Source organism: Aethalodelphis obliquidens, unplaced genomic scaffold, assembly GCF_003676395.1.
Source record: "Aethalodelphis obliquidens isolate GAN/ISIS:26980383/991018 unplaced genomic scaffold, ASM367639v1 scaffold2, whole genome shotgun sequence".
In the NCBI taxonomy this organism is placed as follows: Eukaryota; Metazoa; Chordata; class Mammalia; order Artiodactyla; family Delphinidae; genus Aethalodelphis; species Aethalodelphis obliquidens.
The window spans coordinates 72,579,523-72,603,145 of record NW_020837946.1 but is presented as its reverse complement, the minus strand read 5'-3'; the positions used below and the strand labels follow the sequence as shown (position 1 = coordinate 72,603,145).

At 38.7% G+C, this 23,623-nt stretch overlaps 1 protein-coding gene across 5 annotated transcripts in view; it reads right to left on the bottom strand.

Moving 5' to 3' along the window:
• Window positions 1–23,623, bottom strand: part of CCDC148 (coiled-coil domain containing 148) — a 266,526-nt gene that overhangs the window by 142,002 nt on the left and 100,901 nt on the right. For 2 of the 5 annotated variants that reach the window (XM_027130903.1, XM_027130913.1), the window contains 5 exons: window positions 18,428–18,531; window positions 13,190–13,272; window positions 12,829–12,980; window positions 10,350–10,445; window positions 10,093–10,274 (listed from right to left, as the gene is read on the bottom strand). In XM_027130903.1, coding sequence (XP_026986704.1) covers window positions 10,093–10,274; window positions 10,350–10,445; window positions 12,829–12,980; window positions 13,190–13,272; window positions 18,428–18,531 — 617 coding nt within the window. The remainder of the gene's footprint in view (window positions 1–10,092; window positions 10,275–10,349; window positions 10,446–12,828; window positions 12,981–13,189; window positions 13,273–18,427; window positions 18,532–23,623) is intronic. The other 3 variants (XM_027130922.1, XM_027130930.1, XM_027130940.1) reach the window with 2 other exon arrangements.

Sequence of the window (23,623 nt, the reverse complement as noted above, 5' to 3'; positions counted from 1 at the left end):
AACATCACTAATTATTAGAGAAATGCCAATCAAAACTACAATGAGGTATCACCTCACACCAGTTAGAATAGGCATCATCAGAAAATCTACAAACAACAAATGCTGGAGAGGGTGTGGAGAAAAAGGAACCCTCTTGCACTGCTGGTGGGAATGTAAACTGATACAGCCACTATGGAGAACAGATGTAGGTTCCTTAAAAAACTACAAATAGAATTACCATATGACCCAGCAATCCCACTACTGGGCATATACCCAGAGAAAACCATAATTCAAAAAGACATAGGCACCCCAATGTTCATTGCAGCACTATTTACAATAGCCTGGTCATGGAAGCAACCTAAATGCCCATCGACAGACAAATGGATAAGGAAGATGTGGTACAGATATACAATGGAATATTACTCAGCCATAAAAAGGAAAGAAATTGAATCATTTGTAGAGATGTGGATGAATCTAGAGATGGTCATACAGAGTGAAGTCAGAAAGTGAAAAACAAACATCGTGTATTAATGCATATATGTGGAACCTAGAAAAATGGTACAGGTGAACCAGTTTCCAGGGCAGAAATTGAGACACAGATGTAGAGAGCAAATGTATGGACACCAAGCGGGGAAAGTGGCAGCGGGGTGGTGGTGGTGTGATGAATTGGGACATTGGGATTGACATATATACACTAATATGTATACAATGGATAACTAATAAGAACCTGCTGTATAAAAAAATAAATAAAATAAAATTCAAAAAAAAATCATTGTGTATTTTCAATAGCATTCAAGATTTAGATCTCATAATTATTATTAGAATAATTATATAATTATAATTAGAATAATGATTATGAATCAACACTATAAAGTTTAATAACCTATCAAACAATAAAGCAGAAATTACTTGTTATCATTCTATAGCTTTTGCCACATATTGGCTTCAGATCTGACATAGCTGAATGGAGCATCAATTATGTCTCATCCATATGATTAACTCATCCAAATGTTAGAAAATTAAAGCCACAATCTCATCTGAGTCTAAAACAAGCAATTAAACTGTCTTCATGTTACTAATGAAATACAGCCCAAATAGAATCTAAATAGCTTCACAAACATACTGAATAAATAAATAGGTTCGATTGCAGCCAATTCTTAAAAAAATGTGTTAGTAAAAGACAATATCCTTTAAAGGTCTGTTGTCCAAGATAGAAGCTACTAGACACAAGTGTCTATTCGGCACTTGAAATGTGGCTAGTCCCAATTCAGGTGTGCTGTGGTGTGAAGTGCAAACCAGATTTCAAAGACTTTGTATGAAAAAAAAAATGTAATGTATCTCATTAATAATTAAATGCTGATTTACATTGAAATTATATCTTGGCACTATTAAGTTAAAATATACTACCATAATACATTGTTTCTTTTAAAATATTTTAATATGGCTACATAAAAATTTTAAATTATGAATGTGGCTCACATCCTACTTCTATTAAATAGCACTGCTCTAGTAGTCAACCCAATTTACCAACATCCTGGTGCATATACATGCTTGAAGTAGTGTGGTGTGAGGGAGAAGCTTTCTATTCAGATGAGCAGAAGAAACTCATTCCTGCTCAGCTATCTACTAGTTCAGAAATTTTGGGAAAATTGCTCATCTACAGCTGCAGCTGTAAAACAAATCTGTGAAATAGAGCTTTTGAAATGGGGTGTATTGAGGATTAAAATTACATGTACTTGTCATGTCATGTAATAGGCACTCAATAAATATCAATGGTTCCATCTTCCCTCTTTATCTTAGATTTTTAAAAATCTGTATTTTTGCTTTATAAGATAGAAACAGTATGTATGCCAAAATTATTTATAATGTTACTACCTGGGGACAGCTATTGTTATTGTTTATTTGGGTGGATAACCGCTCAGTCTTTTTTTTCTGTGGCTAAATGGATGTAACACTTTCAGAGGGAAAGGGAAAAAAAAAAAAGAGAACCCATGTTATGCAAGCTATTTTGTGGCCTGATTTTTAATTGCACAGCAAATTATTGCAACTACCTGTGCCATTAAAATTCTTTAATATAATTCTTAATGACTGTGGTATTCCATTGTGTGGATATATCATAATTGATGAAGCTATTTGTTGGCTATTTCATCATTTTGAAGATTTTGCTATCACTTAAGAAAGAAAAACAATATTGAACACCCTGAAGCCAACTATTTATTTCACTTCTATGATTATTTCCTTTAAGATTATTTCTAAAGAGACAAAGAGAATTTACACTTATAAAGATATTTGATGACCTATTGACAGATTGTCTTCCAAAAGTGTTTATTCACTAGTCCTGTATAAAAATGCCCATTTCTTCCATATTTTTAAACTTGCATAAATTTCTTTTGTTTTGGGCTTCCCTGGTGGCACAGTGGTTAAGAATCTGCCTGCCAATGCAAGGGACACGGGTTCGAGCCCTGGCCCGGGAAAATCCCACATGCTGCGGAGCAACTAAGCCCATGCGCCGCAACTACTGAGCCTGCATTCTAGAGCCCGCAAGCCACAACTACTGAGCCCATGTGCCACAACTACTGAAGCCTGTGCGCCTAGAGCCCATGCTCCACAACAAGAGAAGCCATGACAATGAGAAGCCCACGCACCCCCGCTCACCACAAGTAGAGAAAGCCCACGCACAGCAATGAAGACCCAACACAGCCAAAAATAAATAAATAAATAAATAAGAAAGATTCTTAAAAACTTCTTTTGTGTTTTACCATTTTATAGGTAAAAATCTGAGTATTTTAACATTTTTCATTGCTTTGATGAGTAGGAGGTTTTCAAAAATTTCTCTGTCATTTGTATTTAGAATTACCATCCAGAGTTCCATGGACTGCCATGAGGATATCAATTCACCTCCCAGCATCTGACCATAGAATCTTGCATCCCCACCCGTTACTGTAGTAGATGAAACATTCATGCTTATTCCTCCACTTATGCACTAAATCTTGTTACTGGATTATTCTCATTGGCATCAAACATACTAATATTTGTCCCATTTTAAGCAAAACAAAAGACAAAACCACAACATAAAAGTCTGACCTTACTTTCTAGCTCTCCTTTGTAAGATAACTTCGCAAAAGAGTTATCTATGCTCATTGCCTTCAATTGTTTCCTCTCATTCACTTGAACTCAACCCAGTTGTACATCTGTTCCCACTTCTTCAGTGAAAATGGTCACCAAAGACCTCCATGTGGAGCCAGCAGTCAACCATCAGTCCTATTTTATTTGACCTAGCAACATTTACTCAGTGGATCGCCCCTCCTCCTCACGGTGCTGCCCACTCCCTCTTCCCTTACCTTCTGGGACAGCACACTCTTGCATTTCTTTGTATCTCACAGACCTTCCCTCAGTGTCCTTTGTTGGTTACCCTTCTTGCTGACAATGTAATGCCAGCAGACCCAAGTGAAACAGGAGGAAAGGGGGCAGGGCACAACCTTTAAAAGAATGACATCGCCTTTAAGGATATGACATAAACTGGTTAGAACCAACTAGGTCCAAGATGTTGGAAGATTTGACTCCCGGTAGACCTTGAGCCTCATTATACACACATTGTAATGCATTAGCATATGCTAAATGACACACCCACAGGCACGATGACAGTTCTGAGGCTGACCATAAAAGGCCAAAAAGTGGGTGGTGGCCCAATTCCTGGAAATCCCTGCCCCTTCCCCAAAATAGTTGGAATAATCCTCCCACTTACTAGCCTATGAAATTACCCAGCCTGTAACAACTAACCATCCCATATTCTGGGGCTGCTCTCACCTTCTGGGACTGACAGCATTCTGTCTATGGAATGTGTAGCTCTCTAAATAAATTCACTTCTTACCTATCACTTTGCTTCTCCCTGAATTCCTCCTGCACTGAGACATAAAGACCCTGAGCTTCATTAAGTCCTGAGACCAGGTGTGCAATCTCAATTGAAAGACCGTGGGTTTGAGTCCCAGCCCATGGATTCATGTCCCAATCCGAGTTTTGGCTGAGTGAAAGTCTCAGGCCGAGTGTTCAAGTCCCAGTCAGAGTTCTGGCTGTGTGCAAATCCTATCTGAGTTGTGCAGCTTCACAAGGAACTAGTCTTTTATCCTCTCCTTTGTCCCTTCACACTCTTTTGGTGATCACATCCAATTTCATGCTGGTGACTCACAAACATGTATCTCCAGCTCAGATTTCTCTCCCGAACTCCAAACTCATATAACTGACTGCCTTCATAAAGTCTGTATTTGGACATCTGATAGCATCAAATTCAACATGTCCAAACCTGAATGCCTGATTTCCCCCTCTGCTTTGCTTACAATCTTCCCCAACTCAGTTGATGGTAACTTCATCCTTCCAGTTGCTCAACCACAAAATTTTGGACTATTCTGTTGTTTTCTTTTTCTCACATACCTTATTTTAAGTCTGTCAGCAGATGCTGTTGGCTTTACCTTTAAAATGTGTCCAGAAGCTGACTATTTCACACCATCTCCACTTCCTGATGCAGGCCACCCTTATATCCCACCTGGGTTTAATTAACTTTCTAAGGGTTCAGTCTTTTCTTGGCCCTCCTTTCCTCCATCTTAAACACAATAACTGCCAAAGTGATTCAGCTAAAACGTAAGTTAGGTCTAGTTAGCACACTTCCTCACACTTCTGCTTCCAGTAGCTTCCCATATCACTCAGAGTAAAATCAGAAGTTTTATAAATGGCTACCAGGCTCTAAATGTCCCACCCTCACCCTTACTTCTTTGACCATACCTTCTACTCCTCTCCCCGTCTATCACTCTATTCCTGCCACACAAGCCTCTTGCCAGAAACATGCCCACCTCAGTAAACACTGGCTAGAACACTCATACCGCATATTTCTGCATGGCTAGCCCTCTCACCCCCTTCATGACTTTCCTTCACTGTCGCTTCCTCAACCAGGACTATCCCCAAACTTCTATTCAAATTTGCAACCTGTTGGGACTTCCCTGGCGGTCCAGTGGTTAAGACTTCACCTTCCAATGCGGGGGGTGGCGGGTTCCATCCCTGGTCGGTGTGCTAAGGTCTCACAGGCCTGGTGGCCAAATAACCAAAACATATAACGGTATTGTAACGGTATTACAAGCGGTATTGTAACAAATTCAATAAGGACTTTAAAAATGGTCCACATGCAAAAAGAATCAAAAAAACACTGCAGTCTGTCCCCTCCCCCACAATCCCAGCAACTTCTCTTTTCCTCTAATCACTATTGTTCCATAGTACTTATCACCTTCTAATATACTACCGTGGATAATTTACTTACCTAGGGTGTTTATAGTTCGTTGTGTGTCTCCAACCTACCTCATGAGTACAGGGGTTTTTGTTTATTTTATGCCAGTAATTGCTCAACAAATATTTGTGGAAAATATGAATGATAAGTCACTTCTTCCTCTCTTTTGTCCCTTTTCTCTTCTGGCTGTTCAACAATTAATTTTGCAAAGTGTTTTTATATGTTAGAGATTTTAATCTTTTGTGCCTGATATTTGCCAACGTTTCCTATTTGTCATTTGTTTTTTACCCTTATTTTTTTCCTTAAAAAATTCCTTGTTTTTAGGATAGACAGTATATTCACAGGCTTCAAAATTCTAAAGGTATAATAAAAGGGGGGAGTTACAATAAAAATTCTCCCTCACATTCCCCCCCACCCAGGCATCTAGCTTCCATTCCCAAAGGCAACAAATGTTATCAATTTCTGCATATTTTTTCAGACATATAAAAGCAAATATGTATATGTATGTGTTTTACTTTTTCCTGTTTTACACAATGTGTACTGTACATTGTATATAAGGCTTGCTTATTAACCTTATATCACACCTTAATCCTGACCCCTGGAAAGTGTTCCATATCAGTGAATGCTAAGTATTTACTTTTTTTTTTGGCCACACTGCGTGGCTTGCACAATCTTAGTTTCCTGACCAGGGATTGAACCCAGGCCCCCGGCACTGAAAGTGTGGAGCCCTAACCACTGCACCACCAGGGAATTCCCTACATCGTTTTTTGTTTTTAATCTGGAAAATAATACATTGTATGGTTGTACAATAATCTACAAAACTAGTTCCTATTGACATTAAGATTGTTTCCTCAGTCTTCAGCTACCACAATGAATAACTAAAAATAAATCACTGTATATTCAAGTATACAGTTGACCTTTTGACAACATGGAAGATGGGTAGGGAGGGGAGGGTTAGGGGCACTGACCCTCAGCACAGTCGAAAATCTGGGGACTATGAACTCTACAAATCCTTCTCAGTTTTCCCTCCCTTTGGTGGGACAGGATGGCTGGAGTTGGGTATTTCCGTCCCCAACATGTAAGGCTAGCGCTGCTGGACTTGTGTATTTTCCTGCCCCCAGGTAGGTTAGGTTCTGATAAAACTGTAGCAATTTAGGCTCCAATAAAATAGTTTCTCCTGAGGGCAGCCTTTGTTAAGAACAGAATGCTCTGGAGTATTTCCAAACGGTTCATTTTCCCCTCCCTCGTCAGAGGCATGAGGGGATTTTTCTCAGATATTCACTGTGGGTACCTGGTAGAACTTCTTGAGGCAAAACTCACAAAAGTGTGCTGACATCCCCCTTAACTAAGGCCCCCTAGAGTTTTTAACTCTCAAAGTTGTCCACAACTCAGCTTCAAGCAATTCCTCAATTATAGTCCAGGTGTTCCTACCCCAACATTGGTTCCCCTGAAGGTTTCTGCTAAACCAGTTTCCTCTCAGGTAATTTGTGATTCTCTGTATCACCTGTGTCTCCAGCTCTGGGGGCAGTGGTTTGCCCTGTGACCTAACTTCTCTGAGGTAGTTAAGAAGAGTTGTTGATTTTCCAGTTTGTTCAGCTTTCTACTCCTCATTAAAGCAGAGTGGCAAATTCTAAGCTCCTCACTTGCTGGACAGAGAACTGGAAGTCCCTTTGATTCTTTAAAGATTTAATACTTGCCTGAGGAAACATCTCGTTATATTTTATTAAATGTTTATGTCATTGCATTTATTTAATTTTTTTCTTTATGATTTTCACTGCAGGTAACGTGTTTTTAAAAGGCCTTCTCCACTCCAAGATTATTTAATACTTGTTTTTATTTTTATCTAATTCTTTTATGATTATTTTCTTCTTCACATTTTATGCACCTGGAGTTTACTGAGTCATAAGGAATAAGAGATCTAACCTAACTTTCTAATTCCCTGTTATTTAGTGCTGTCATATAAATAATCCCTCACAGTATAAAAATTTTACCTTTATAATAAATTAAATTATTATAGATATTTTCTGTTTTCTGTATTTCTATTTTGTTCCATTGATCTGCTACAGACATATGAACTTCCTAATTTACTTTGATATTAAAATATATATTTGGCTGTGCAAGTTTTACCATTCCCCCACCCTAGTTATTCTTCATTTTGAAGAAGTTATTCTTCACTTTGGGTGATTTTACAAGCTTAATCTTCCTAATAAATTTTGGAATAATGTTGAACAATTCTTCAATTGCAATTGTACTAAATTGACAGATTAATTTCATGAGTCATGGATATTTTGAAATCAAATCAACTATTATATAAAATTAGGAATTTTATACTCAAACTGGTTTAAGACATTAATATGGACTAATTGCCCTTGAAAATTCAGCAGTGAGGTTGGCTTCCCATGCAGTTCAAACACGGTACCAGACCAGTTTCCCCATGACTGTCTGGGCCCTCTCCTCTCCTTGCGTGCTGTTGTCCTTCATTCACAAGATGGCTGCCAGCAGCAACCACAGCCATGTACTTTCCTGGTAGATCCACAGGGAAGAAAATGCACTACCCCTCACAAGTAGCTAACAAAAGTTCTGAGCTTTGCCTAGATTTGGACCACCCTGAGCTAATTGTTGTGACCGGGGGGAATGAAGTTATGGACTGGTGCACACTCCCAATCAGGGTCTACCTTTGGATCTGGGGTTGGAGTCATTCCAACCCAAACTGGCAAGCTGCTACAAAATAGGAGGAATTAAAATAAATATTGGGGATTAACCATGATGTCCACTGCCTTTAGCCCAACGAAAATTTCTCACAATTTAAAAATGTCCCCTAGATCTTTCAGCCTTCTTATGTTGTAGCAGTAGGCACCTGTTTAAAATATGCACACACTCACTTGTGCAGGTGTACACATATATGTATACAATCTATGTGAATTCTCACAAGGCCTAATAACTAGAACCAAAAGGGGAAATGGCCTTATCAAAATAATGGCAGATACTGGCAAATGAGAGTCCAGTAAATATTACAATTGAATATATAATTCACTGCATTAGTTAGAACAGTGCATTTACATGCCTTACTCCCCACCAGCCACAGATTTCTGATGCCCACCACCTCTATTTATTCAAAACAGCCCATTTAGTGACTTCCCTGGTGGCGCAGTGGTTAAGAATCTGCCTGCCAGTGCAGGGGACACAGGTTCAATCCCTGGTCCGGGAAGATCCCACATATCATGGAGCAACTAAGCCTGTGCACCACAACTACTGAGCCTGTGCTCTACAGCCCGTGAGCCACAACTACTGAGCCTGCACTCTAGAGCCCATGAGTCACAACTACTGAGCCTGCGCTCTAGAGTCTGCGAGTCACAACTACTGAGCCCACATGCTGCAACTAATGAAGCCCATGCACCGAGAGCCGCAACAAGAAGCCACCACAATGAGAAGCCCGTGCACCGCAACGAAGAGTAGCCACCACCCGCCACAACTAGAGAAAGCCCACATGCAGCAACGAAGACCCAATGCAGCCAAAAACTAAAATAAATTAATTTAAAATATATATATATAAGAAATACTAATACTTGTCATATTCATCTTCTTTCATTTCAAAGGAAGAGCCTTTTACTTCTATTGCTAATTTACTATACATGTGTCCCTTCAATAGTTTTCCTTTCTTTTCAGGTATATATTCTTCGGGGAAATTTTTGAGGTCAATATAATAAAAAGCATATTTTGCTACAAAACGTTTCCCAGAAACTTCATATACAGAAAACTACATGAAGTAGACTATTGCTCTGACCCAGGGTGGCATTTCTGGGTTTGTTCATTAAATGAATTTTAATATAAAATTTACACTAGAGAAGATGGCCCTGCTGACACTGAATTTTAAGTCAGTTAACATTATAGTTGTCATTCAGAAGAGGATTGTCATTCTCAGGATACAATCGAAAGTGCATTTTCTTATTGCTATTTGCAGCAACAAGGATGGGACCTAGAGAATACCATACTAAGTCAATTAAATCAGACAGAGAAAGACGAATATTATATACTATCACTTATACGTGGAATCTAAAAAATAATGCAAATGAATCTATATACAAACAAGAAACAGACTCACAGACATAGAATACAAACTTATGATTACCAAAGGGGAAAGGGAGGGACGGGGAGGGAAAAATTAGGAGTTTGGGATTAACTCATATAAACTATTATACATAAAATAGATAAGCAACAAGGATTTACAGTATAGCACAGAGAACTATATTCAATATCTTGTAACAACCTATTATGGAAGATAATCTGAAAAAATATGTATATATATAACTGAGTTACTTTGCTGTATACATGAAAATAACACAATATTGTAAATGCACTTTTTTAAACTTCAATTTCTAAAAAAAAAATTTATAAAACATACTTTGTGTTCACTATAGGGCAAAATCACAGTAGATTACAAGTAACATAATTCCATGGGTATATTTTCCATTGTAATCAATTTTTAGTACTGATTTGTAAATTTCCATTGAAGAAGAGCTTCACATCTTGAAATAAAAATTCATAGTTATCAAAAATTCATGTTTGAAAACTATTTCTTACCTGTGTAGTAAAGAGATAAATAAGAGGGATATTTTCATCAAGTTTCAACCTTATAAAAATCTTTAAAACCATTATTTCAAGGAAATCACTTTGGAGAAAAAAAAACCTCTCTATTCAACAAACAGTAAATCTAAACATTTATTGATAGTCATATTCCAGTCACAAAGTATCTATGAAAACAGTAAACAGGAAGTATAGTGACCCCGAAAAAAGTTAAAATTTGGTGGCAAAAATCTAGATAATTCAAGTAGTTTTATTACCTGTATATATCTTCTAACTGCATATCAAAATCTTGAAGTTTCTTTTGATATTTCTCTGTAAAGTTACAGAATTCATTAAGGATTGAAAACTTCAAGTCAGGGTATGGACATTCCAAAGTTTCTAATTCCACGGGCATTTCACTAAGCAGGTTACTTCTTTCTTCTGAAGAATGATCAAGTGTCTGAAAAAAAATTGTATGATTATTTTATTTAATGTAAATGACAAATTGATAAATTACTACCTATATCGCACTTACTTTCAAACTCCAGTCTGAAAGATAATTTTCTATTTTCTGTTGCTCTAGCCTAAGTCTTTCATAGACGGCTTTCAATTGTTTCTTCACGAAGTCAACCTATAGGACATTTAGAACAAGTGGTATGCAAATTATTGATTTATCCAATATTTATATTTAAAGTCACAGGAATTTTTCTCAAAAGCCATTAAATGATGACAAATTAGATAAGGGAAAGTCCCTTTGAGGACCCATGGAAGAGGGTTCAAGAGATGCCATAGCCAAGCAGTGCCCATCAGACAAAGGAGCCTTAAAGGAGCTTCTAGACATGTAACCCAAAATGGGCTCAGTCACAGCCACTCTGCACTCACATTTGGATTTTGTTTGTGATGAAGCAGAAAGCTTTCCAGATTGCCTCTGCTTTAATCACCCACTCCTTTCCTTGCATCCTTGCCTCCAATCCCCAGTTGGACATGGATTTTTAATGTTTATTTTTAATTATTATTTATGAAAGCAATATGACAATACTACAGAATAACTGAAAAATAAAGTAAGAAAAATCACCTAAAAGCCAACATCTAGGGCAGCTATGATAATGGAACTTATGCTCTAGTCAGGGAAGACAGTCTTAAACTCATAAAAAGTAAGTAAGAAAATATCAGGAAGAGGTAAGTGAGGTAAAAACTGGCTGAGGTAATAGGGAGTGACTGGGTCTTCTCTCATGCAGGTGGTCAGGACAGGCCTCTCGGAGGAGAGGACATTTAAGCTGAGACCTAAAAGACAAAAAGGGCCATGAGTAGGACAGAAGAAACAGTGCAAAGGCCTCAAGACAGGAAGGAGTCTGGCTTATGTGAGGAATAGGAAGAAGGCCAGCGTCGGTGGGACAAGGTCTAGTAGGAAAAAGAGGGTGTCACGTAGGAGGTGAGACTAAAGGAGGCGGATAGGGAAATGTACAGGGAGTGTTACCGTGTGCTCGACGTACAGCGAGGCCAAACAATATCAAAGTGTCAGAGTTTGGCGCAAAGAAAGGTTTATCGCAGGGCCATGCCACGCGACAGGTGGCTCGTGCCTTAAAAAAACCCAAACTCCCCGAAAGCTTTCAGCAAAGCCCCGTTACAGGAAAGGTGAGAGAGGGGTGTGGTTAGTTGTTGCAAACTTCGTGGTGTCAGATTCTTTGTTTTCTTTTTTTTTTTCGATCCTTTGTTCTTGAGGTCAGGTCATGGTCAGGTCATGATGTTCCTGTAAACCTCCACCAAAACAAAATGTTATTCTCTGTTCTACAGGAAAGGGCAAGGTCCCAAGGCTCAACTTTCGCCCTCCGAGGTCCAGGCCCAGGCTAAGAGGAGAGGGTCCCTGCGCGGCCACTTACCAGACCCAGGAACGTTGGTCCAGCACCCAGTCTGGGTCCTCCAGCCAGTGCCCAGGCCCGGCTGAGGAGACAGATCTCAGCGGGCAGTGCCCTCAGGGCCGGGTCCCCAGACCCTGCCCAACCGACATCACTGAGCGAGCAAGACGCCCAGGGCCCAGCCTGCCCTCAGGTCGCCCAAACAGGGCCGGGACCCACGGACTGCGACGACGGAGACCGCTGCCGCCATTAGGTCTCAGAGGTGGGAATGGAGGAGAGGTTTGCGGCTGCTTCAAGGCCTGGGCCCGGCCAGTGAGCGGCCGTGGCAGGGGCTCTGGAGCTCCGCAGACGACAGCTGTCCCGGGGCGCCCCCCAGCTCACCGCTGGCCCATGGCCAATGGGCCTGGAGGGTCCGGGGGAGAAGGCTGCGATCCGCCTCTCACCACATTCTCTGCCGCGAGGACCACCATAAAGCTGACTGGTGTCGGAGCGGGACCTCCAACCGCAGCGCTAAGGGTCACTCGCTCGTGGTCGCGCGCTAACGGTTTCGCGCTAACGATCTTTCGATAACAGTTAACGACTGCGCACCCGCCCCGCCCCTATCGCAGGAGGAATTGTGGGCCGGCAGGAGCCCTGAAGGGATTTACCAGGCGGATAACTTGATCCTCTCCCCTATGATAGGATTTCAGAATACCCTGGAAGGAGGGGCAAGAATGAAAGCGGGTAGGCCAGTTACGAGGTCATTGAAACATTCTCGGGGAGAAATTAGCATGTTTGGACAGATTCAGGGATATGTTTAAGATGCCGAGTAGATAGAATTTGCTATACCTTCTATTTATATACATAAGGCGTACATGTTTCTTATCTCTAACTCTTCTAATTGGGATAAAAATAAAATATTACATTATTAAAAGTAAAAGAAGGCGTCCCTGGTGGTGCAGTGGTTGAGAGTCCGCCTGCCGATGCAGGGGACACGGGTTCGTGCCCCGGTCCGGGAAGATCCCACATGCCGCGGAGCGGCTGGGCCCGTGAGCCATGGCCGCTGAGCCTGCACGTCCGGAGCCTGTGCTCCGCAACGGGAGAGGCCACAACAGTGAGAGGCCCGTGAACCGCAAAAAAAAAAAAAAAAAAAAAAAAAAGTAAAGGAAATATACTGACCTCTTCCAGTACTTTCACAGAGTTGGATTCACTGTGCGAGTGTGAATGCTGTGAAATGTGATGCTGTCTGTATTTTAGATCTGCTCTCAATTGCTGAAGAGGATTTATTACATTTTTAAGATATGTGCACCATTGTTCTGATAACTCTTGTTCTATGGTGAAACAAAATTAAATCAAAGCAACACATTATTATTTTAAGTTTCTTCAAGAACAGGTCATTAGATGCAGATTATTTTTGGATTCCTTTAGAAAAACGCAAACAGCAATATTAAAAGAACATGAAGTGTGTGGCCCACTTTCATCTTCAAAACAAAGCTCCCCTTTAAATGTGGAACCAAAAAAGAAAAAAAAAAAAACCTACCGAAATTCATAAGGTCAGAAAGACATTCATTTCCAATGTTCTCTTCATTGAGTAAGGATTTTATTTCAGATTCCATTTTACATCTGAAATAGACATTATCTCAATCAATTCTTTTACAATCATAAACATATATATAGGTTTAAAAAATAACTAAAAAAAAAAAAATAACTAACAGTAGAAACACTCAATCTAATGTGGTTTTATTCACCTGTTCACTAATTCAGACCACATACTAAATTCCTAACATGGATTAGGTACTTGCCAGGACACTGAGATAGACAGAAGCATAAGTGAATACTCCAGGAGAAGTAACAGCGTGAGCAAGGCAAGGACGGGGTACATCCTGGCACTATTTCGGGTGGAGAGAGCTCCGGGCACTGGGAAGCTGCTGAGGGATATTAAACTGACCATGCCAGCTCAGATCTGTGTTTTGGAAAGATTTCCAAGGCAGCAAGATGGAGGATGGGCTAGAGTTTTGATTTATTATGACTGTTAAGATACAATATTTTAAATGGTATAAAATAAGAAAATAGCAACAATTACCACACTAATACGATGATTATTTTTATTTTTGCCTATAAGTTTCTAACCCTTGTCTACATGCATGGATATTTTAACTAGTTGTAATTATGGCATATTTACCATTTTATATTCGGGTTTTTCTTTTTTAACTTACTTTAAGATATTTCTAAATAATTTTCATAATTGCCATTTATTTTAGTGGCTGCAGAGTATTTTATATTACATATGTGCCATCATGTTCTAAGCCAATTCACAAATGTGGGACAGTGTTTTGTTTGTATATATAAAGGAGGGGTCCTATTGTAGATGACACTTACTGTCTATTTTTCTAGCATGTGGTCTTAGTCAAAGGTATTTTTTTTTAATTTTATATATTTTATTTTTGGCTGTGTTGGGTCTTCGTTGCTGCACGCGGGCTTTCTCTAGTTGTGGCGAGTGGGGGCTACTCTTCATTGCGGTGCGCGGGCTTATTGCTGTGGCTTCTCTAGTTGCAGAGCATGGGCTCTAGGCACGTGGACTTCAGTAGTTGTGGCATGCAGGCTCAGTAGTTGTGGCTCTCAGGCTGTAGAGCACAGGCTCAGTAGTTGTGGCACACGGGCTCAGTTGCTCCGTGGCATGTAGGATCTTCCTGGAGCAGGGCTCAAACCCGTGTCCCCTGCACTGGCTGGTGGATTCTCAACCACTGCACCACATGGGAAGTCCCAGTCAAAGGTATTTTTAAGATTACATTTGAAAGTGTTATATGGAGAATAAGTGCATAATAGTGGAGTAAACCCACAAGTTATTTCATAATGGATTTTTAAAAACAAAAATATAGCACTTTAAACCATTTAGGTCAGCCCTCTTATATTTTCAGCATCTAGAAGGCCATAGCAGAACACAAAAACCAACAGGAGAAGTGGCTTTGTTCATACAGGAGATCAACCTGCTACTGTGCATATAATAATTCTAGTAAGCTCCATCCTGGCTTTGTAGATTAACAACCCTGAACCATCAGACAAGACCAGCCTATTTCTCTAATTGTCCTAATTGCCTAACAAAATCCAGGAGCAAGTACTACACGACTCTGAGACTAGCTTGTGAATGCAGGCTAACGTTCCCAAATTGTGTCCTGTAAAACAGAAACATCAATAAGATGCTAGGAAAAACTGGGAAATGGTGAACTAAACAAATCAGACAAGTTTCCATAGTGCAGGATTTCTCAGAAACTTGATTATGCTAAAGTACATTGAGGTTCTCCAAAAAGGGGATGAAATATGAAGTATTTTCCTAATTTTTAGGATGATGAAATTCATTATTCTCCATGGAGTATCTTTTTTTTTTTATTTTTAAAAAAAAATTTTTTTTTCCATGGAGTATCTTGAAGAATATTTCTGTTTTGTAGAATATGATTTAGGAAATATAGATAAAAACTGCGATGCACTCAAGAGCATTAAAATAGTAACTCTGGGGAGGAAAACCCTGCCTGTTCACCACTGACATGTAGACTCAGTCCCAGGTGTTCACCAAGTCAGAACTCTGCAGCACAGACAACTGTCTCCACATCTGAATAGGGGACAAATGTAAGGCAACATTCCATATCCAGACCTGCCAACTTAAGTACCTCCTACTGTTACTTGGCCTGTCCTCTGGTACCACTGAATCTGATGATGCTACAAAAATTCTCCTGAGATTTTGTGTGACTGTTTGCCTAGAGGATATATTAATCCACTTCCTAGATATGCCCAGTTGCAATGCAACCACCTGCCTGGTGAGGACATTTTTGAACTCTCAGGACTCTACAGGTCCTCGTCCTCCCAGGATGCTGCCAAAGTTCTAGGTGTAGTACAGTCAGTATCCTCAGAACATCAAAAATTACCCAGAGCTTCCTAGGATTTCTAGGGTACACTTAGTTACTAATTTCGGCAGAACAAGGAAAACATGGGGCACTGGAGACTGGTAGAATCAAAAGCCATTTATGCAAACAATAAGCAAAGGGGCATGGATTGTGAAAGGCAGAGTAAGAGAGGATGTTAAAGTTCCTTAGTGGAACTAACAGCCAGGAGATCAGCAGAAAATTAGGGCACCAGAGCAGGCTGAAGGCCAGAGCCATATCCCTCCAATAAGGAAGGAGCTCAGCAGTTCAGACAGCTTGGTACCTCAGACTAGCTATTTGATCTGCTTCTCTCTCTTTTAAGAGTCTGTCCCAAGCTGTGTACCACAGAGGGCAGAGAGGGAAATCTCACAACTGTTGGCTAAGGAATGAATCAGAGCGAATTCTCAGATGGCCTGAGTCACACAGTTATGAATACTGACCTCAATTTCATCTTTAAAGACACTTTTCCAGACAATATTTAACTGTTGTTGGTAAAGCTCCATGATATATTCTGTATAAAGGTGATACTTTAAAAATAAAATTGTAAGAGACCACATATATTTCTAACAGAAACTACAATAAAAGTAGTAAGGCTTACAAATAAATCCCTCAAACTTTATTAGTCAAAAGTTCTTATTAAAATAATAATTGCAATTCTTTACCACATGGCCAATATAAATAACTTCCTCTTTAATTTCAAAATCAGTCACTCTGAAACAAGGAAGAAAGCACTCCTGGCAAAGTGTATCAAGGTCTTCAAGGGGTATAGTTTGGAAAGCATAGTAAATATAATTTTATAAATTTAAATATTAAATTCTATAAATTTAAAATGTAATTTTATATTTTGAAATTTTAATTGTCTAGTTTTCTTACAACAGATTTTAAAGAATTAAGGTTTGGCAAATCCTTTTTTTTTTTCTCGTAAGCCTAGACCATTTAGATCTCAGGTGATGTGAATGGAACCCTATGGAAAAAAGAAAAAGCTGCACAGCTCCAAGGTCAGCGAGCACAGGAGTTAAAGGCAAGTGATTCAATACCACCTCCACAAAAACTAGCTGGTTTACCTTATGCAAATAATTTTAATCCTTTAAACCTCAAGGTTCTCATCTGTAAAATGGGATAACAATGATACCTACTCCGTAGGGTCACTGTAAATGAAACAAACCATGTAAAGTACTTAACATACGACGGCATACACTAAGTTACCCAGCAAAAGGCAGATGTCATTGGAGGCCCTTACCTGCTGGGGACCTGAAATTCGCAGATGGAAGTCTCTTATGGTGATGAGTAAGAATATTTTACTTTCCATCTTTTATTAAAAGGGAATGTAGATTTTAAAGATTGAGAGACACTGATAGAATTTAAACTCCTGATTTTCTGGTGGTCCCTAAATTCTCGAACTTTCTAGCCATTTCTCGAACTTTCCTCCTATCACTAATAGTTTTTAATTTCACTGAATACACATTGTAATTAGCCTACATTCTAGAATAACACAGAAAGTTATCTTGGAATTCTTTTTTTTGTCTAATTTTCAACCCTTACAAGTTTCAAGACATAACGTTATTACTTGAATATTCCTCATTTCCATCGCCTTTGTGTCATTCCAGGTCAGCCAAAAGAATTACTTTCCATAATGAAATCTATGTGCCTCCTTTATCTCGCTCAAGAACAAGGTATATACACGGTAAGAAGGGTGTGGAACAGCCAAGATAAAAAACTTTCTCCAGCATCCTTACATTTGAGCCTGCATCAGTGAGCACAATAATTAAAACTTCCTAATGGCTTTTGTTTTTATCATATCTCAATTATGCAAATCTAAAAAAAAATTTCCAATGGGCTCAAAAGTTCTCTCCATAAAAGGTGACATTTTGAGGGATAAAATGGGCCTGATTTGTTTCTATAGTGGAAGTATGAATGACAAAGTCTATATAATTTTGTTTTTCTCTGTTTTAAGTTATGTAATGATGTAAAACTATTTCTAATCATGAGTCTTTTATGTCACATTTAGGAATTACTTGCCAGAATAGGAAACTCCTATCAATATGAAAAGTACCCATGTCAAAAGTGAAGTTAATGGTATTTGGAAATTTAGCTTAGAATGAGACCACAAAATTATCTATTTTTATATAAAATATATGCTTACAAGCATATATTTTAAAAAGCATACTTTATAAATACCACCATCATTAAAACTAATATATATGCCTTAAAAAGAGGGGAAACACATCTGCCTTCACTTTCTGGTTGACCTTTGAAAAAAATTTATTTCTCAAAGATTACATTTAAGATCAAGTATAAAATCATTATTTTGTTTTAACTCATCTTGAAGTGACTGTTGGAAATAATAGTAAAAGTCAAAAATCCAAACTGAACAAGTTAGTCATGATGCCGTTACATTTAGAAATCACTCAACTTGAATCCCTTAGTTCATTTACTGAAAGCATTTAATCTGTCTCTTTCTATGTATCCTACGTAAAGATGAATATAATGGGATGCTTGTCCTTGAGAAGTTTATCACTTCATAAGAAGACAAATATGTAAGCAAAACATTATAGTCCAAAATACTAAGTATAATATAAATAAATACATGTATGAATGGGAGTGCAGAAGAGTGATTAGCAGACATGAAAGATTATCTTTCTTTTTTGCCTAAGGAAAGGAAAAGCCATATTAATATATTCACTGGATTCCAAATTAAACTGAAGAAATGAAAGGATTTTAATTTAACTCACATTCAACTGTAACTTTAAATTTTGATTATAATAGTTTAATAAATATGGAAATTTACAGAACATCTACCTAGGTAAGTGCATCTCAGTAATTCCTGCATGTTCTTAATTGAGGTTTCTCTCAGTTCTTACCTGACTTCATTTAGCCTTTGGTGTTCTTGCCACCACACTTGCTTGTGTTGCTTTATTAGTGTTTGCTCTTTAGATATCTTTGAAGTCTGCACTGCTTTTCTGATCTAGATTTAAAGGAACAAAAGAGGAGCAATTTCCATGTCTTTTAAGTGTTTTCCACAATAAAAATGTTTAATCTGTAATTTCTAAGTTAAATACTTATTCTTTTTCAATTCTATTTGTGCATTTTCTAACATTAGCACCTTTCTAAAGGTGAAGTAATTCTATTTTCCGTACATACAATAAATAACACCTTAATTCATCTAGTCCCAGAAAATCTGCAAGAGTATTCCATATATTTTCTTGCCTGTTTACACATCTTCCCTGCCAGGCATCATAGGCATCGTTATTCCTATGTTACACATGAGGACAGTGAAGTTCAGAGAGGTTAAAAGACTTGGTCAAGACCATCAAACTCATAAACAACAGAATCACATAGAACCTCAGTGTTCAGATTGGTGTTTTGTTTTTTTTTTTTGCGATATGCGGGCCTGTCACTGTTGTGGCTTCTCCCGTTGCGGAGCACAGGCTCCGGACGCGCAGGCTCAGCGGCCATGGATCACGGGCCTAGACGTTCCGCGCCATGTGGGATCTTCCCAGACCGGGGCACGAACCCGTGTCCCCTACATCGGCAAGCGGACTCTGAACCACTGTGCCACCAGGGAAGCCCCAGATTGGTTTTATGTGATCCTTCAGCACTGGATGGGAAAAGGTCATTGGATAAGTTATTAGGAGGCCTGGCTTTAGTCTCAGCTTCAGTATCTACTAGAAATGTGACCTTGAACTGTATATACAATTTTAATCTTTCAACTCCATGACTTTGTAAATAAAATTTTAAATTAAAACTTAAATTTTAAATTTCAGGCAAATCTTTATCTGAAGGTACTAAACAAGGAAACAGTGAAAAATCAGGTAGCATTGAAACCCAAATTTTCAACTAAATTTAAATTTTTCCCGAATTTTATGACTTTTAAAAAATGTTTTTGGGTTTGTGTTGATAAGATATGTCAGGCCTGGGTCTGTTTACCTCAAGATCCATTCTTGGCCATTTTCCTCGTCTGCTCCACATCAGAGAGCAGCCTGCGTTTCTCAGACACCCCTAGCAACTGCCTTCCAGCTGGGTTCAGCCAAAGGGAGACATTGGTAGTGGGGGATTGGAGGGAGGAAGGGAGGGAGGAAGGGAGAAGCCAAAGGATTACTCACTTCTCCTGCCTTCTCTCTCCCAGAGGGGTCTCCACAAGCATCTGCATCTTCTCCATTGCACCATCATTTCTTGACATTTCTATTATGGTTCTAACTATCTCTGGGTAACCTCAGCCTATGGGATGTACTACAACCTTGCTTTTTCTAAATGTCCCTCCAACCCAGGCAAGGCAATGACTCACTTCTGTTCTAATCCCTGTGTTGGTTCACAGTCCTCTGGCTTCTCAGCTCTATCACCTGTGTAACCATTTCCTGCATTAAAGACCCCTCTATTCTAAATCCTTAAGTGGTTAGACTCTGACTGACATGTACATGCTGAACTTGTGTATTTCATATTAATACTTTTAAACATCTATAAAAGTGTTAATCTGAAATCAGAAACTTGATGAAATATGCATATTTTATATTTTCCCTGTTACTAGAATACTTAGTACCCTGAAAGGCTTAACAGATCAATACTGAAGATATAAAAACTTCAGAAGAAAAGTTCTAAAACGACTATAATGCATGCTATTTCTAGCTGTCATTCACTGATTACCATAACCTTGAGTTTATCTTTCCACTGTTCTGGTTACTGATTCAAAATTAGGGGTATAAGAAAACAAAATAACCCAAACATTACTTAAAAAAACACAAAGTTGGGGCTTCCCTGGTGGCGCAGTGGTTGAGAGTCCGCCTGCCGATGCAGGGGACACGGGTTCGTGCCCCGGTCCGGGAAGATCCCACATGCCGCGGAGCGGCTGGGCCCGTGAGCCATGGCTGCTGAGCCTGCGCGTCCGGAGCCTGTGCTCCGCGACGGGAGAGGCCACAGCAGTGAGAGGCCCACGTACCGCAAAAAAAAAAAACAACAAAAAACAAAAAGGCAAAGGCAAATCTTTTCTTAAGAGTGCTACAATTATGAAATTTAGGAGAAAAGTACATTTAAATCAGAACAGGAGGGACATCCCTGGTGGTGCAGTGGTTAAGAATCCGCCTGCCATTGCAGGGGACATGGGTTCGATCCCTGCTCCAGGAAGATCCCACATGCCGTGAAGCAACTAAGTCCCTGCACCACAACTCCTGTGGCTTGTGCTCTAGAGCCTGCAAGCCACAACTACTGAGCCCATGTGACACAACTACTGAAGCCCGCGTGCCTAGAGTCCGTGCTCTGCAACAAGAGAAGCCACCACAGTGAGAAGCACACACACTGCAATGAAGAGTAGCCCAGGCTCGCCACAACTAGAGAAAGCCCACACACAGCAATGAAGACCCAATGAAGCCACAAGTAAATAAATAAAATAAATAAATGTATTAAATAAATAAATAAGTCAGAACAGGACATTGCAGGAAAACATACAGCCATCTCTCTATTTCGCAGAAAAAATAAAAGTTTATATGTAGTGTTTCTAAAATCAGACACTTGTGTTTGCTTGAAGAATGCCTAAAACTCATTCCAACTATTTACCATCTATAGTCTCTGAAGTTTGTTGCAGCAGGCACAACTTTTAAAATTAGATTTCTTTGACATATTTGGTCCATACTGTACAAAAAAATTAAAACACATTGGTGAAAGATGTAGACACATTTCTATAATTAAAAAAAAAATCAATGCTACTGCCTTTGGTCCCAGGGAAAGGCCAATTAAGTAGACTATAAAAGTGAAAATAAAGCTACAGTTTTTCACTAGACACTTCGAATATTTTGCAGAACATCCTGAGTTTTTTGTAAATTCACTCATTGACTCTACTTCTATCTTTGACCAAATTTTTTTTTAAAATAAAGTTTTTAAACAAACAAGAAGATTTAAAATTGTATCTTTTTCAATAGAGTAATTTCTAGGGGATTCCAATTCATTTTGCTGAGCAATAAGCCATTTGAAAGCAATATTTTAGGTGGGTGATGATTTATGCAAAATGCTGATGAATTAAAATTTGCAAAAGTAATACATTCGAAAGTAGTTTATTGTAATGAGCCAAGATAATAAAACCCTAAATAGGTACCCTGAAATACCGTGAAAGCCCTTTGGGCCAGATGATCCATCTTTAGATATAAACAACAGTAATTAGTAGACAATTTCAGTGTTGGTTACATGTACCTATGTCAAAATTCATTGATATGTACACTTTAGATTTGTGTACTTCACTATATGTGAGTTATAACTCAATACAGAACTGAAGAAATAAAATTTTTTTAAAAACTATACTAAGATGCAATTCCTCATCTATCAGGTTGGCGAAAACTCAAATATTTAACAAAACACTGTGAGGCTATGGGAAAACATGTTCTCTCTCTTATGTTGCTAGTGGGAATACAAAATGATGCAACCCCCCGTAGAAGGGAATTTGGAGTTTCATATGGATTTATCCTTTGACCAAGCAATCTTACCTATAGAAATCTACCTGAAAACTGTATTGGCCGAAGTGTAAAAAGATAGGTGAACAAAGCTATTCACTGCAGCACAATTTATAATAGAAAAAGACAAGTGCAGAGATTCTGTCAATAAGTGTTCTTACCAAAATAAATTGAACTTGAATCTGCTCAAGTCTCCAGATATAACTACCAATTACTGGAAATACAAGAGATAGGAAAATATGTTTAATGACACCACCAGGATGTAATCAGCAAAATCCAGACTGTAAGAAACTATAAAGGATAAACACTACAATTTCTTCAAAAATTAAATTATAAGAATACAAGAGGATGGGGCTTCTCTGGTGGCACAGTGGTTAAGAATCCGCCTGCCAATACCGGGGACATGGGTTCGAGCCCTGGTCCGGGGAGATCCCACATGGTGCGGAGCAACTAAGTCCCTGCACCACAACTACTGAAGCCCAGGCACCTAGAGCCCGTGCTTTGCAACAAGAAGCCACTGAAATGAGAAGCCCGTGCACTGCAACAAAGAGTAGCCCCTGCTCACCACAACTAGAGAAAGTCTGTGCACAGCAACGAAGACCCAACGCAGCCAAAAATACATAAATAAAATAAAATAAATTTATATTAAAAAAAAGGACACAAGAGGATGGAGGAGGAAACCTAAAAAATTAAAATCAATTGTAATATATGGATATTATTTAGATACTAATTTGAATAAACTTTAAGAAAAAAATTTGGAGACAATCAGGGAAATTTAACACTGATTATTTGAAATTATTAAGAAATCATGAACATTTTAATAGTAATGGTATTGTAGGGTTTGGGGTTTTATAGCCCTAATCTTTTAGAGATACTGCTGAAATATTTATGGTGAATAATATGATGTCTGAAATTTCAAAATAATCTGGTGCAGAGGGAAGTCGTAGGTGGGAGTACAGAAGAAATAACGGCCAAGAGTTGTTCATAGTTGAAGCTGGATAATGTTACGTGGAGATTAATGATACCATTCACTCCAATTTTGCATATTTTTGCAATTTTCCATAATATAGTGTTTAAAAAAAAGAATTAGTAGATGGATTACTTGAGTTGGACAAGAAATATTCATTCTTGCTAAGCAAAGAAATTCAAATAAAAATAATGGTAAAGATCTCTTTTGTACTTAAACTGGGAATGAACAGTTAACATATAATGTACCAAAAATTGGTCTCAATTTTCAGCCCACATCTACTATTTGGCTTCAGGTTCAGTCTCAGCCTTTGAAAGACTAGATTACTCAATGTGCACATCAGTGTCTCATCTGGCATCCTGGAATTTGTGCATGATCAATAACACAGCAATTATATGGGTCACTATCACATCTAATCAGTATAACAATACCGGCCAAACGAATCAGGCAAGACTTCCTAATTTATTTTTAATTAAAAATACTGTTAATTTCTTTTCAAATATAGCTAAGCATTCTAGATGTAACTTGAAGCAAAAATCTTATGTGCTTTTTAAAAAATTAATTAATTAATTTTTGGCCGTGTTGTGTCTTCGTTGCTGCGCACGGGCTTTCTCTAGTTGCAGCAAATGGAGGCTACTCTTCGTTGCAGTGCACGG